Consider the following 15,603-nt stretch of genomic DNA (forward strand, 5'->3'; position numbering starts at 1 on the left):
AAAGATACAAAAAGTCAATACAAACACTCCATAGTGTTACTTTTGTCAAAGGTTTTTAAATTTTGTTGACCAGCCTTGTGTATTATCTCCCAGCCAAGGTGCAACTGGGAGATAAGAGGAGACTGACAGCTGTTATTCAACCCTTACTAAACCTGTGAATCTTCATTCCTTCCATAAAGGAGCATAAAAAGTCCATAATCTTTGTTCCTTAGGTCCCTTTCCTCTCTTTCCCCCACCACAGTCAGCCTAATAAATGTCATGAAATGTCCTTAGCAAGTTCATCAAACTTTTGTTCTCTCATTCCACTTAGGTAAGTAATAAATTCGGCTCTTTAACAATTACAAAGGTCCAGATAGTCAGCTGGTGTAAACTGGTTTCACTTCATATGTACTTATGTGTTCTAGCCTCCAAAATGCTGGTTTCCTCACTCTGTATTAAAAATAGTAAGCAAACTGCTCTATATAACTTTTATTTCTACCGTTATCAAAAACAACTCTTTATTTTCACTTTTTAACGTCAGTTAAAATACTATGATTTCGAACTTTAAAAACTGCTTCCAGTCCTGTATTAAAGAAGGCTAAATGTAAAAAAGAAACTCAGAAATCCATCTCATCTGAATGCTCTGAGGTCTAAGTTAAAAAATGATAATAAAGAACCCCAAGCAACCAAACGTCTCACTAGTAGAACCACAAAAGTGAAGCACAGCTTGAAGTATGAGAACGTCAGGACGTTGTTAGATGTGCACATATCTCAAATAATTGTATATGTAGACCCTTCCCCAGCTCCCCCCACAGTATTTTCATCAGCTGAATTAATGAGTTTCAAAATTTTGTAAATTAGGACTTTATCTTACAGCTGAAAGCAGATACCCACTCAAAACAGCATGGGCCTCACTGAGTCCCAGCAGACAGCTGGAATGCCTCCAAAAAGATGTAGCTGCCATCTGAGGGCCCAAGGCCTGATTTGTAAAGCTCTACAACTCAGTTATCTCCTCTTGTTCTCAGTCCTGATGTATTTGGGCAGCTTTTTGGAGGACCTGCAAAAAAGCTTGGAAATTTTGCTAGATCAAGCTCCAAGACTGAATACTGTAAAGGGATCTCTGTGGTCAGGCTTTGACCTGCTAGATTGATTCCAGCAATTGGAGCTCAGTAGTGGGCTTAGGGATTCATATTCATAGGGCAGGAGCTGTACGTCCATCTCTTTGTCGTGGATGTAACTGAGAGAAACCGTACTATAGAAGTGTTGTAAGAATGACATCAAGGAAAATAGAAGTTTGCTCACAAACGGCGTAAACATTACCCACATGGACTTTTTTTAAATCCTGACATTTTTTCAGAAATTGGAGGTGGTGCTGCTGATGCAGCAGGGGYGGTTAATTATGAAATTCATAAACAGCTGGCTGACTTAACAGAGGTCGTCACACTGTTGCTACTCCTATGTCCATCTGGTGATGAAGCCCAAATCAATATGCATTTGTGCATTTAGCAATCCTGTAGTAGCTGTTCTTTAAAACACCTATGCCATGCTATGGGCATGTTTGTATTGAACTCTTTATTGAACAAACTGGTATAATTAGTTTTTTAGAAAAATGCTGAAATTCTAATGGATTAAGAATTAGACTTCGGGGGGCAGGGGGATAAATAATGCGGTGGCTGGGAGTCATGTAGCGTTTCTGAGAGAATTTCTCTAAGGCTTGCTGTTTGCTTCTGAAGTTTTTTGACTCTTCACGTAAATGTCACGTAATGTATTTAGTTTCCTTTTAATTCTGTTGCTCCCTATGAAAGGTCAGTATTTGTAGTTGCTGTTTTTTTCAGTATAGTGATATTTAAAGGGATGTTTATTTTGCTCTGTAGACAGACAGATAGGAAAAAAATCTATCCCATCAAAGGGAGGTGACTATGTTGGTGGTCTGGATTCCCTGCATTCTCTGTAGCTGGTGGAGTGAGAAGGAGGCACCTCTGGGAGGTGACTTAGTCCACTGAAATCTGAGTCCTCCTTTGGAGATGCTACTCTGTCTCTGTTGGCCATATAGGAAGGCTGGGAGCTTAGTGTTCCCAGCTGCATGTCATGCTTTCTTGGAAGTTCCTGCACAATGTAAGGAAAGTAGAATTTTTTGCATGCATACTGGAGCAAGGTAACATCATCTGGCAAAAGCTAGGCCTCCCTGTTCTGTGCTGTGATACAGGGTTTGATACCTTCACAACAACTCAGTGTGCCTAGTTCTATAAATATGCAAGTCTTTAACTATCTGCCTTCAGTCACAGCTCTAGATGCTTAAGAATGTGTTTGCCATATCAGAGCAAGAATGATAAGAAATATCATGATGGCAAGTGAAGTGAATAGATAATTAATGTATTAGAAGCTTTCTTTAGTGGTTTAGATTTCTCCATTCATGTCTGGAATGCTTAAAATCTTCTGGCTCTGTCCTCTATAGGGTCACACCAAGATCAATGCCTTCAACTGGGCTAAGGTTCGAAAGCTGAGCTTCAAGAGGAAACGTTTTCTTATCAAGCTGCGGCCTGATGTAAATGTAAGTCCTTCTTAGGAACTGATGAATCAGTAACTCAGGTGAGCAATCCTGGCGATGGGGATGTGAACTGAATGTCACAGAGTCTTCTTCTGGCTGCCTTCCTGGTATTGAATTGAAGTTCTTAAGCTGTGGTATGCAAACTACCTCAAAATATTAAGCCCCCTTAACATGTTAATATCTCTGGTTTATCTCTGTCGTATTTGACAATGAAAGGAAGTTTGAGCCATAGCTCAGATATTGCCTGGCAGATCAGTGATATTTCAAAGGGAGAAGGACAYGGACTGCTAAGCCTGGAAGCTAGCGAATCAGGAGAAAGCATTTTTTGTAGCATAGCACCTGTTTTGTCAGTTCATCTCTGTAATGTGTAGTGTTTGCTTGTTCACATTGTGAATGCTTTCTCAACTTTCAGAGTTCGTTCCAGGACACCCTAGAGTTCCTTATGGCCAGTCGAGATTTTTGCAAGTCTTTCTGGAAGATCTGTGTGGAACATCATGCCTTTTTCAGGCTTTTTGAGGAGCCTAAACCAAAGCCTAAACCTGTCCTCTTTTCTAGAGGTTCATCATTTAGGTTCAGGTGAGATCTGCTTTCTTTGTTCCACTTTTCAAAGTTGCGTTTTGCTTCTTTATATTTTCTGTTGCACCTTCTCAGCCAGAATAATGCAAAGAAGGCTATAGGAAAGTTTGCATTCATTTTATGATAGCCACTGCAGAGTAGCTTTCTGGAGGTAGGATATGAGGTACACTGACTCCAGCTGTTTTCAGATAACAAAATCCACCTGTATATTAAGTAATGCTAGCTCGCAACTCTCTGGCACTCCCTAGCTCCCCTGTGTTTAGGGAGAACTTTTTTCTCTGTATCAGAGTAGAGATTTGCATTTTCGTTGTGCAGCCCTGTGGTAAACCCATCCCTGTGCAATTAAAAGAAATGTCTTTTCTTCATGCTGAGAATCATGCCTGCAAAGGGTTTATGTGAAATGACCACCTATGCTTGGACCAAGTCTACCTGTGAAATTGTCAGAACTGTAGGAAGGTTTCAATAGTTGGGTTGGGTTCTTTTTTGTTATGTTAGCAGAAGCATTATTGTAGATACTGTATTTTATATACGGGGGGGGGGGAATCTTTTATTCATACAGTTTATTTTGTTTGGGAAGCTGATGTAAGCTGAACAGCCAGAAATACTCTTTGCTGAAATAGTATCTCTACACTAAGCACAGTTCTTGATATACAAAAATAATTTAGTTTAGTGTAGGCCTTAATAAACACAGTAATGCTGATGTATCACAGCATCCAGAGTTCAAGTGGTTTTACAGTGTGTATTGGTTCAGATTTTCGAAAGCCTAAATCTTCTTGGATTATAAGCAAAGTCAAAAACTCTAGTAGTCCTATACAAGCACATAGTTGGTACGGCCATCCTAAATGTCTCCCAGCTTTCTATTTCTTGCCTGCAGAGTAGATCAGCTAATATGGAAGGACCTATGTTTTGGCTAAACTGTAGTGTAAACTGTTAAGTTACTGCCAGAATAAATAGAAAAATACAGGTGCATTCAACTTACCTTCTGTTTTGGAGAGCAAGTTTTGACTACATCCCACATTCACTGTAATCAGTGTTGAGTAGTTTGGTAACTTTTTCCAGGCCCTGTGGTGATTATTAGGCAAAAGCCTATAATGAATGGGAAGGATCTTGTTCTCTATTGAGCATTCTTGAGGTGCGGGTTTGCTTTAGTGCTCTCAATTCCATTTGGAGTTTGTATCTCTGCACAAAAGGAGGTGATAGGCTTTTGACTACTTTTTCACGGCCTATAGCAGAAAGGGAGAGAGTGATCTCCAGCCTAAATCTTTGCAGAAAAATGTATGTAGCTTGACTTGGTGTCTTTAATATTAGCAACTGAGTCATGAAATGCATCTCAGCTATTTTACCCTTAGTTGTGGGGTTTAGTGAAAATGAGTAAGGATGGTATTTGACTCTCAAAAGGATTCAGGAATGTTTCTTGTTCATGAGAGGAAAATTTAACCGCAGTTTCTCTCTCTGTTATGGTGTAGTCCCCCATAAAGAGCACGCAGTGGAATACAGATGATTCTGAAATGGCATCAAAAGTTATCTCCATAGCAAAAAAGAGGCAAGTGACATGCAAAAAGATTTTTTAAAAAAAGGTTTCTGACAAGGTCCACTTCCTTTTGATGCTACATGAGTAACATCAGTCATGGTGATAGCAAGAAATATTTTTCTGGTTGCTGTAACATAGGCCATGAATGATGGGATGTTAGTCTACCCTGTGGGGACCCATAAAGAATTGCATATCACATATAAGTCTATGACCAGATAGTATATTCCATTAGATGTGACAGACTCATTTCTTCAGATTGATGGCTTAACTATGATTTTCTTCTAGCGGCCGGACTCAGAAGCAAGTCCTTGACTATGTTAAAGAAGGAGGACACAAAAAAGTACAATTTGAAAGGTGAGAAAAAGCTAAATGAGCTATACTGATATGTTTTAACAGAAGAAGAGTGGTCTTTTCCAGTTAGTTATACTCTAAGAGCCTGGCATAAGTCTAAGTAAAAATCCTTTTTTTGCTGGTTTGGCAGTTTGTCACTAATACAATATCCCCTTCGTCCTGAATGTTTTGGCAGAAGTTGGCATAACCTGTATTTTACTTAAAATCAATGGTCTTCAATGTGTTTTTCAGCAGTGAGCACCCTATCATTGCAGGTAACTTCCTCCTGTATTGACTTGCACCCTCTTCAGTCGGATGTGATTAATCTATGTGAACAGAAATGAATGTGATTCCTTTTTAAGGAAGCATGTTCACCTGAGAATAGAAAGGAGGTAACAGAAATAGGCATAACCAACTTCAAGCAGGAGATCTCCAGGGAAGGCTGCCAGTTTGCTAGAGCCAGTTCTGTCCAAACTCATCTTGCTCATGGTCAACTGAAAGTCATGGCCAAAATGTACAAAAGACCCTGACAACACTTTATGCTTATGACTCATGTTCTGCCTCAGTGCCCTTCCCTTTTCTTACAACGGCATATTTGCAACATGCATTTGCACATTTAGATTTTACAATAAAGGAGGAATGTTAATCTGTTGCAGGGGCAAACTTCTATGAAAGTACTGATCAGAGCTTTAGTTTTTCAAGGAGACATTTCTCTTCTTGCCGATGGATGAAAAACCTGAGATGGCTTCTCACTGTGATTTTCTTTTCTTCCTCAGGAAGCACAGCAAGATTCATTCCATCAGAAGTCTGACTGCACAGCCTTCAGAACAGCATTCAGAGGTGCCAAAACAAGTCAGTGATGTGATGAAACACTGGATGATGCCTTTTAAGCATTTCTTGTTAGATTAGCCCCCACCCATTGGTGTTTTGAAAATCAGGGAGCACAGGCTTTTCTAATTGCTTTCCATTTAACTGGGAGCTCAGGAGCCCCACATATAAAAAGTTTGAGTTTCTGCGAGTAGAACAGTTCATTTCCACTGCAGAGAAAAGTTGCTTCCAGATAACAAGACAAGCACAAACAGTGAGCTTGTCTGAGCTGAACTAATGACAATCTAAAAAATTGCAATCCACAGTCTTAATGCTGAGGTCCCAGGTTGTTGCTGGTGATTGCATCTGAGGAAAAATTTAATTCTTTTCCTCTGTAGGTGAGTCTTTCTTGCCCCTGACAAAGTGTTTTTTTTATGTTAACCAGAGTGGAGGAATAGTTCCTCAAAATAATTGCAGCTGTGAACTTCTAAGCCATTATCTTTGGTAGATGCCAAATGTAAAACGTATGTGTCTTTATTAATAGCTGTTACATGCTAGGAGTTGTTGCATCCAGTAGCCTGATGCACGCGAGGCTGCTGTGACACCACGTTCCCAGGTCAGCCACTAGTGAGACTGAGCGCACATTCCCAGTAGATGAGCRTGCACGCACACACATACACATACATGTATACAATACATATATACATACACACATGGCTGGCAATACAGATCAAAACAGAAAACACAGCACTCTTACAAGCACAAACAATACCATTGGCTTTATCATGTTCCATTATTTGGCTAGCCAGGATGAAAATCTGTCAGCAGAAAACATACATACATACACACAATGTGGATCCCTCCAGTAGCTGGACTTAGACACTCAGGCTATCCAGTAGCTAACTTCTGGATCCTCAGATTCCTCAAGTTATTGGAAGCTGGATGTAAGAGCCCCTGCAGTCTGTAGCCCACCTTCAGTTGCTAATATTCAGATCTAAACACACAAGTGCATGCATGCACACACACACACTATGGATGCCTTCAGTAGCTAGGCATAGATATCTGGTCTACCCAGTAACTGGCTCCTCAGTCTCCTGGTTTTCTAGTTGTTGTGCACATGGAGAAACACACATGCAAAGCTGTCTCACCAGCAGCTGGCTTGGACCTCCTATCCGTTCCAGTAGCCAAATCTCAGACCTCTCTGATATTTCCAGTATCTGGCTCAGGCCTATGGCTGTTCCCATACTTGGCTCCCAAGCCAGTCCTATTCACCAACTAGTCTGGCTTGATGTTCACTAGCACTAACATACTGACATACATGCCCACACAGTATGCATACACACAGGTCTCTCCAGTTGTTGGTCTCTCTCGTTGACTCATCATGTTGTGTTTCATACCATGGGCTGATGGCTCACCCAGCTCTGGTGGGAGCTGGGTAAGGGTACTCCATTTCTCTGACTACGTTACTGGGGGTTTCTCTGCTGTTCACTATTCCTCTGTGCTCTTTTATGTTCGTAGACATGAGCCTTTAATCACATAATCTTACCTTATGTAGAGTTTAAATGGGAGGTGCAAGCTACCAAGGTAATGTTAAGAGTGTGGTGCTGGTAATGCCAAGGTTGCAGGTTCAGTCCAGCTATGGGCTACGCTGAGGGTGGGACTAGATGATCTCCAGAGGTCCCTTCCAACCTTACCRTTCTATGATTTGAGAATGCTGCCAGCACTTTTGCCTTCCCTGTATTGCTTCCTTTAGACACTCTCCAACTCTATCATTCCTGCAAATCCAAGAAACTCAGAGAATTCTGCTACAGATTCAACCAATTTCAGATATTTTTTAGAATTTTATAACTGCTAAGACAAACTCAGGAGGAGAGAGTAAAGCTGTCAGGCAGATGCTGACATTTCTGTTTGTTGAAAAGCCAGCCAGAGTGAGTGGCAGGTACACTCCAGTGATTGAATGCTGGGCTGTTCAGAAGCCCAGGCAAGGCCCTTTGAGCTTTTTTAGTCTATGCAAGGAGAGTGTGCAGACTTTATCTCATATCTTTCTTGCCCCTCCAGCTTCTCAGAGTAATGCAAACAGGTGGTGATGGCAGCCTTAGGGCATGGAAGCATCTCAAATACCCCTTTTTATATGTCCCTGGATTCTGCCTTCCTTGTCTTCGTTTGGCTTAGCATATGTATTTTTCCCCATTATCTGTTCTTCAAGATCAGAGCGCTGGGTTTTTGTCTTTTAATACATTTTTAAGCTTGAGTTACTACCTCTGGTTTCAAGAGATACCTATGTTGCTGCAACCTGCAGCRCAAAATGCTGGTGCGTAATTACACATAGCCTTTTCCCTCTGGCTCCCTTCCCTTCCACTCCATTCTTCTCCCACCCCTCTCTTTCCCCGTTGTCTCCCCTTTGCCTTCCCTCCTTTATCTTTCCAGAGCTCTAGCTTTGCCTTTGGAGACGACAATGATGCTGCGGTAGTGCAGAGCTGCCGGCAAGGGAAGGAATTGAAAGCTTCAACAGAAGACACCGGACAACACAGGAGCCCTTCCTTAAAGAAGAGCCCAAAGGAAAGCAGAAAGGTGGATGGAGCAGTGGTGTCAACAGTGGAGGAAGAAGAGGAGGCCACTAAGGACAGGATGCAGAACAGACCTCAGTCACAGCAACCAAGCACAGGTCCAGCTTCCAGGGCTGCTCATGGCAGCAGCACCTCCATTCCTTTCATTGACTGCAGTGATGTAGATAGCGAGTATGATCTCCTCAGAGGACAAATAACCCGGTCATATTCCCAAACAAATGACAATTATGAGGGTGATTTGACCAGTGGTGCCTATATTCACTATAGAGACGAAAATCGTAATAGAACTAGGTATAGGGATTCCTCAGCCTCTATAAAGTCTTCCCAGTATCTCTCTGAAGAGTACCTTGATGATAACACAGCTAATCTCTCCTTCTACGCTGGGGGAAGCCCCAGGATGCCAAGGCACAGCTCACTGGTTGATGAACTGTTTAGAGAGCCAGGGAGCCGTAGTCCACTGGCTACTCCGTTGCCTCCCAGTAGCAAAGGGTCAAGTCCTAACATAAGCCTGAGCAGAACTGGCTCTCAGGGTTATGTCTCAGAAAATGGGCATGACTGTAGGGCAAGGACTGGGGAGGAGGACAGCTATGCCAGTAGCTGCCATAACTATGGCAGATATTCTCCAGGTTCTCAACGGCCTCGTGTGCAGAAAATCCCAAATCTTTGCAATAAGTCAGGAACAGATCCATTTATCCTGAGCCAGGTATCTTCAACCCCCGGGCAGGAGTACAGGTCAGAGAGACACTGCAAAGGAGGTGGTGTGGCTAAAATGACTACTCCAGAAGGCAAAATGATGGCCAATGGTATGCCAGCTGGGGGACAGTCAAAGCAGAGCCCAGTCATGCAGTCATTGCATGCCAGTAGCGTGGTGGATCACATAGCTGCAATCCAGATGATGGAGGGCTCCACCAGCAGTGGGACAGAATCTAGCGATTCTGACTCGGAGATCATTAACCCTTTCACTCACCCTCTGGTGTTCGGAAATCCCATTGTACTGAGTTCCTCTCCCATGCCTAGAAATAAGTACTCCTTTGGAAGTCTTCAGCTTGATGAGGAGGTAGAGGAGGATGTGTCTGTTGGCCTCAGTGATGAAGATGGTGTGCAGATCTTTAGCTGCTAGGGACTGGGGAGCATGAGACCAGTGGATACTATAATTGTTCATTAGAGCAATTGCATTTTCTGGAGCTGGTAAAAAGTGGCTGGTGTGTAAAAACTCAGAGCATTAGCTGTTTCAAATGTTATCATCCTCTTGACCAACCAGAGGAAAGGGGTACTAGAAGGCCAATAATCAGGATGAGTCTCAGTGAAGCTTAACAGTAATGTATCTCCTCTGAAAGGCAGGAGGAAGGGATAATCATTATTGATTTAATTACTTTTGTGATACATTATGATTAGGTAGGACTTTATATACTCAACTTTTTTTGTATTAAGTCATGTTTTAGGTATGTACTGTAGCTTCTTTGACACTTGACTGGTTATTTTGACAAAACAAAAACAAAATGAACTAGATACATTGTGCTCTTTTACGTTAGTCTAGTACAATTTTTTTCTCTCCCATGCAAGGAGAGCTGCTCATGAGTGCCTCAACAAAGTTAGAGAAAAAATTAAACTTATGGCCAAATGCAGGCAGCTTGATATTCAAGACCAAGGCTTGCTGAAACCTTTAACAATGCTGACAAATTTTTTCATAGCAAGAAAGTGTTTGGTCTGCTCATCTTCATAATCCATTTTATAATCTAACTTGATGAAGATACAAATTAGTCATGTTTATAGGAACAATGATAGTACTGGCTTTTTATGCAGCAGGTTCATCAGGCCAGTTTGATGAGGGAGATTTTGAAACTCCAAATTCCTGCTCAGGTGAGGAGGAGAAGATGAAAGATACAATTCAAGTGAAAAAAACTCAGATTGGATCTATTCTATTTGAGAGTGGAATAAGTATGATTTGCAAGGCAATCCTTTCTATCCTTTATCAGTGTGATATGAAGATTAATTGCAAGAGAATTGGTTTGCCTTTTTTCTCCTCATTCGTTCAGTTATCAAAGATATCAAAGTTCTGTTGTGGTGATTTTTGGTAGGGAGGTTGGAAGTGGTGGCTGTTTGATTTTTTTTTTTCTTTTCTTGATCATGAAAAATCTTTATAGTATTCAATTAGTCTGTCATAGGCTATTCCTTTTAATAGTGCCACCTCATAAATTTTTCATCCCCGAACAGGGACAAAGATCTATGTAACTAACTCTCATCTAGGCTGATTGTCTTGAGTACTATACATAGAGTAACAAGATTTTGGCATAGGTACAGACACTCATTATATGAAAACCTCATTTTCACAGTCTAAACATACTGAGAATTAAGGCTATATCCTAATAAAATCTGATTCTAGTTTCTCCGAGTTGATTTAAGAAAATGCAGAGAAAAGGTCTCCAGTATGGAAAGTGTCCTGCAGTAATTACAGCTGGGAGAAAAGATGTGCTCTTTACCACTGGCCTTACTTATATGTGTTTTTCTTGTGGGGGAAGAGAACTAAAATTGAGAATTTTAAGTGATGAACAGCAGTATTGACTCAACAGCAGGTCACTTTCAGTGACCTGAATCATGCAGTAATGATGAATCCACCCACATGAACACTGATGAACCACTTACAGGACTTTGTAAATCTAGACAATATAAAATTTCCAAGATCATTTTTGCAAAAATAAGAAGACAAAAAGTGTTTTTAATTTTTCTAATGCCTTGGTCTATGCACATTTTAACAGAGTTTAATCTGAGTGAAGGATATTTAAAAAGATACATATAGTAGTTTAGGCATGTTTTGTTATATACTTTACATTTTTGCAGTAAAATATATCTTTGTGTAAATCTGATCACCTMCTTTAGTGTGTTGACTTTCCTTGAAGATTAGATACCTCATCTTTGAACAGGAATGATTATAAGGCATCTCATTTGATAGTGGTATTTTGGTGACAGAGCACACTGTCCTATGTTCCTGCAGTTAAAAGCATGAATCTAGAAAGAGAGAGGTGGATAATGAGGAAAAAACCTGCTTGTATATAATTCTAAAGAAGGTGGTTTGTGTTTTGGGTTTAGAATAGCTGTAAAATAATTGCCTTGAACTTCTGAATATTTAAGATGAAATATAGGTAGTTGAAGCCTGCATTAGCAGATACTGTGAGCATGGGGAGTGTGTGCATGAGTCTCCTGGGAGTTTTTTGCTGACAGTATAGCAAAAATACCAGTAGTTATATTATACAGTAAAGTAATAGCAGTCTGGATACATGCATTAATTGCTTTGTTAGCCAGTAGAATTAGAGCTTAAGTAATGGACTTTCAACAAAAGGATTTGCAGTCTTGCTTCTGCTGCTTAAGAAAAGTGAATAGATTTCATATCGTTTCCATTTAAGTGAATAGGAAATTTGTAAGTGGTGTTTACTATTTTGCATCCTTTCAAATACTGTTTTCTTGGCCTGCTTTTCTTCTCTCACATGCCTGCAAAGATAATGAATTTATTATTTTACAAAAACAGACCTGCTTCTGGTTGGAGTTAGCTTAGTTGCTAATAGTGTCTCAACAACTTCTTTGTTTTCCTTTTGAATATTATCCTCAAAAAATGGAAAATGAGGATTTTTCTCCAACTACTTGCTGTCTTCTGGCATTTTTCCAATTTTAAATGTTTAAGTGTTTATAGTTTTACACGTGGAATTCTTCTCGTTTGAAGAAATAATGTTTGTAAATTACATAGGAAGTCATTTAATTTAGGATGAATCATTTTGCGGCACTCATGCCACTGAAGTTCAGTTTAATATCATTAGACAAGCATTTAATTAAAAACAGTCTGTGGGCCAAATTCCTCCACTAGACATGTGRTTCATATCTGGGGGCTTGCCAGGAATGGTAGCGAGAGAGCAGTTTTAAACTGACATTTTCACATAGGATCAGGTCCCTCAGAATTAATTTGTGAATTTGTTTCTGTGGGAGACATACAGAAAGACCTTGGAGGGAAGAACAGAAACCTTTGGGCCAAGACTGCAGATGAGATGGGGGAATTCTTGTTATTCTAGTTCACAAAACACGCACAAGAAGAGGAGCCTGTCAGTTTACGTTAATCACTGCAGGCATTGATTGATCTGCATACCCCAGCTAATGGCCCTGGTATAAGCATACCTGTGTCTCAACTCTAGCAGAGGTATTTATAGACCTGCTAAAAGATTTCGTTCTTCCCATCAATTTCTGTAGATTTTGGGTACTGCTGGTGGTACTTACAAATCACAATTCTAAATCTTTCATTTTTATTCACAATAATTATCTTTTAAGTCTCACACTCTTGAAATACATACATATCTTTAGGCAGTTGCTACAAATAGGGAACTGAATCCCAAAGAGATTTAGCAGCTCTGTCTACTCTGAAGAAGTAGTCCTGGAGCCGTCCATCTCCTGTCCTCCAGAGGACTTGCAGGAAGCCAGTTCTGGGCTGCTCAGACTGCTTATCACTGTGCTGTAGAACTGTGTCCACGTGCTTGGAGTAAATATAATGGGCAGACGTAATTAGCAAAAATAATTACAATTGCAATTAGGTGTAATTAGCAAAAATAATGTGCAGATGTAATTAGCAATTTCACCCATGGGTGGCAGGCACTCCAGTTCTTTCTCTGCTGTTCCAAATCCTTGACCATATTGAGTCATCTGCTACAGTGAATAAGAAAAGTCATGTCAAACATTTTTAAGCTTTCTCCAGCTAACCAACAACTCAAAATACTATATCCTGTGGGGATCTTCTTCTGTAGTTTCTTTTCATATCAGCTTTTCCTAGAATCTGTTCTTCCTGGATGACCTGGGCTGTAAAATTTGGCCATAAATTTGGCTAGGTGAAGGAAACTTTAGTAGTAGTGAGCTGTTGCAGGATGCAAGGATAGGATATTGCAGGCATGGAGTTTTGAATAATTGATACCTGAATAGCTTGGTACCATTTCAGGTTTGAACTAGTCCATATCCCCTAGATAATATGTATTCCTTGTGCGTGACAGAGGGGCGCTCTCTCAGGATGATTTGTGCCTCATGCTGCCATTTGCCAAGGGCACTTGTTCTTAGACCTGCCTAACAGATACCATCCCATTAACCATTGTAGTGCACACTAAATGTAAAATATATCAAAGAAAAGCTATAAGAAATTGCTATATATGAAAAATGTCAACAAGTAACTGAAAATACATAAACTTACTGTATTTGCATGTACCTTAGGAGAGCTGTATGGAGCTGGGATCAATTATTAAGTAGATAGAACCATAATGGGAGTTGCATGTTCATAAGTTGAAAAATTAAATCAGTCTACCAGTTTAATTCAGTATCAAAGGGCACGCAAAATTAGACAATTTTCTCATCAGAGCAGTCGTCAATACTGAACATAATCATCAGAACTCAGTGAAGGGTGAAAATGTTTTGTGAATTAGTTCACTTTATGTGGCTAACATTGTTAGACCAGACTGCTTCAGGACTCTCTTTTTTCCTGAATGTTTGTGTGGCTAGTGTCCGTTTGCACAGATGTTTGTAGAGCAGCTTTTATTAATTGAAGCAGCTGTATTCATTCTGAAGCAATAGGATTCATGCCAGAAGTTCCTGTCTGGCATCTCTATCTGTGCATCCAATTGGTGGTGACCAGAGAAAGTCAAATGGAAAATGGGGTAGACAGATGAAAAACCTGTTGCTGCTCCTGTATGGCTCCTGCTTTAAAATCTTTCCTCCACTGCCTCATGACAAACACTTACATATGCAGAGTCTCCTTAGTCAACTAGGCATTTCTTTCTGGTAATGTTCAGGGATGAGGAAACAAAGAAAAGAAGAATAGGAAATATTTTAAATACACGAAAAATGTCTAGCCTTATCTATTTCCATTTCCTTCACCATAGGATGCTTCCCAGATTTTCCCTGAGAGTTTAAAACCCCGGTGATTTCTTAGGGTGCTTGGAGAGCAGGAATTGTATCAGTTAGTCAAACGGATGAAACAGCCCTGATGCTGAATATTGAAAACCAACAATTCAGAGCTCGTTAAAATAATCTATATGCAAATGAAATGAAGTATGGCTATTTCTATGACAGTTCCTCAACTGTCAAGAAGAAGGGATGTCTGACCTGTAAATTGATTCAAACACCATGTTTGTATTACTCTAGTTTCATTTGTCGTTGTGGGGTATTCAACTATTAGCAGAGGTGACATTAGAATTAAATTTTAATTGCAGTAATTTATCTTCAAATGATGAAAACAAAATTTTTGGTCCTTCTTAATGCTCATCTCTCAGTTTAATTTGTTATGGCAACTTCCATACATTCTAGAGCACTTCTTTCCCCCTGATTTAAGGGATCCAGCCTGTTCTCCATACCAAATGGGAAAGACTCTAGATACATGAGGGAAGTTGAATCTTCTAGAACATTTTATAATACGTGTATGTTTTTCTTTTGTTAGCATCTGTGAAAGACAAGTGGTAGAACACTCTTTTTGTGAGAAACCCAACTGCTTGTTGGTGTCACCTCTTTGATCATGATGATTTTAGGATTTCTGATTGTAAGTGGCTGATACACAGCATTTACCATCAGGAGGTCCCAGAGATTAGACTGATGTATAGCTTTTCTCAGATGTGGAAAACAGAGCTGATTTTGGCTTCAATCAAGCTACGTAAGGGAAAATCTTTGCCTATGTTATCAGGAAGGAAGAGGAAGGAACTTTCAGTCCTAGGAAATTAAAATTAACAAAGTCTTTCCTATTCTATTTCAATTGTTGCTATAGTTGCTGAAACATGCCTAGGCAAGGCACATACCTTGTTTATAAGGGAAACAGTTCATGTGCAGCCTGTGGATCCTGAACACTCTTCCCCATAGTTAAGCTCTGTGGTACCATTGGTACTTGAAAATACAGAATTTCCACTTAAAAATCAAAGGCTTGAGGTGAACAAAAAGCCTCATTTAGTTGACATATGTAGCAATTCTTTGACTTATTTCCTTTTCTGTTCTAGTTCTGTGCTCTCTAAAGAGCAAGTAGGGTAAGCAAGGTGTTTGTCTCATGTTGTTTGTTATTAAAAGCAGTGAGCACTTTCTTTTAAATGTTATGATGTCTGGAAAGCCCAGGTGCCTAGCTGAGCTGGGTATTCACAGGCATGTTTTCCACGAGTGTGATTGTAAATAATGGTATTGTTATTACAGTGAAAGAAGTAAAGATACTAGGATCATAAATCTGCATGGCATTATTGTAAATAATTAGTTTGCTCTAGAAAGGTTAG

General features: G+C 40.1%; 1 protein-coding gene across 6 annotated transcripts in view; it reads left to right on the forward strand.

The window, feature by feature from the left end:
* The window catches only part of FARP1 (FERM, ARH/RhoGEF and pleckstrin domain protein 1), a 174,851-nt gene that overhangs the window by 120,864 nt on the left and 38,384 nt on the right, over nucleotides 1-15,603 (forward strand). For 4 of the 6 annotated variants that reach the window (XM_085305972.1, XM_085305976.1, XM_085305977.1 and 1 more), the window contains exons 8-12: nucleotides 2,435-2,530; nucleotides 2,940-3,103; nucleotides 4,920-4,988; nucleotides 5,741-5,816; nucleotides 8,199-8,436. In XM_085305972.1, the coding sequence (XP_085162098.1) occupies nucleotides 2,435-2,530; nucleotides 2,940-3,103; nucleotides 4,920-4,988; nucleotides 5,741-5,816; nucleotides 8,199-8,436 (643 nt within the window). The remainder of the gene's footprint in view (nucleotides 1-2,434; nucleotides 2,531-2,939; nucleotides 3,104-4,919; nucleotides 4,989-5,740; nucleotides 5,817-8,198; nucleotides 8,437-15,603) is intronic. The other 2 variants (XM_085305974.1, XM_085305975.1) reach the window with 1 other exon arrangement.

This window comes from Rhea americana, unplaced genomic scaffold (assembly GCF_003343005.1).
Source record: "Rhea americana isolate MKP2758 unplaced genomic scaffold, rheAme1 scaffold_23, whole genome shotgun sequence".
NCBI lineage: Eukaryota > Metazoa > Chordata > Aves > Rheiformes > Rheidae > Rhea > Rhea americana.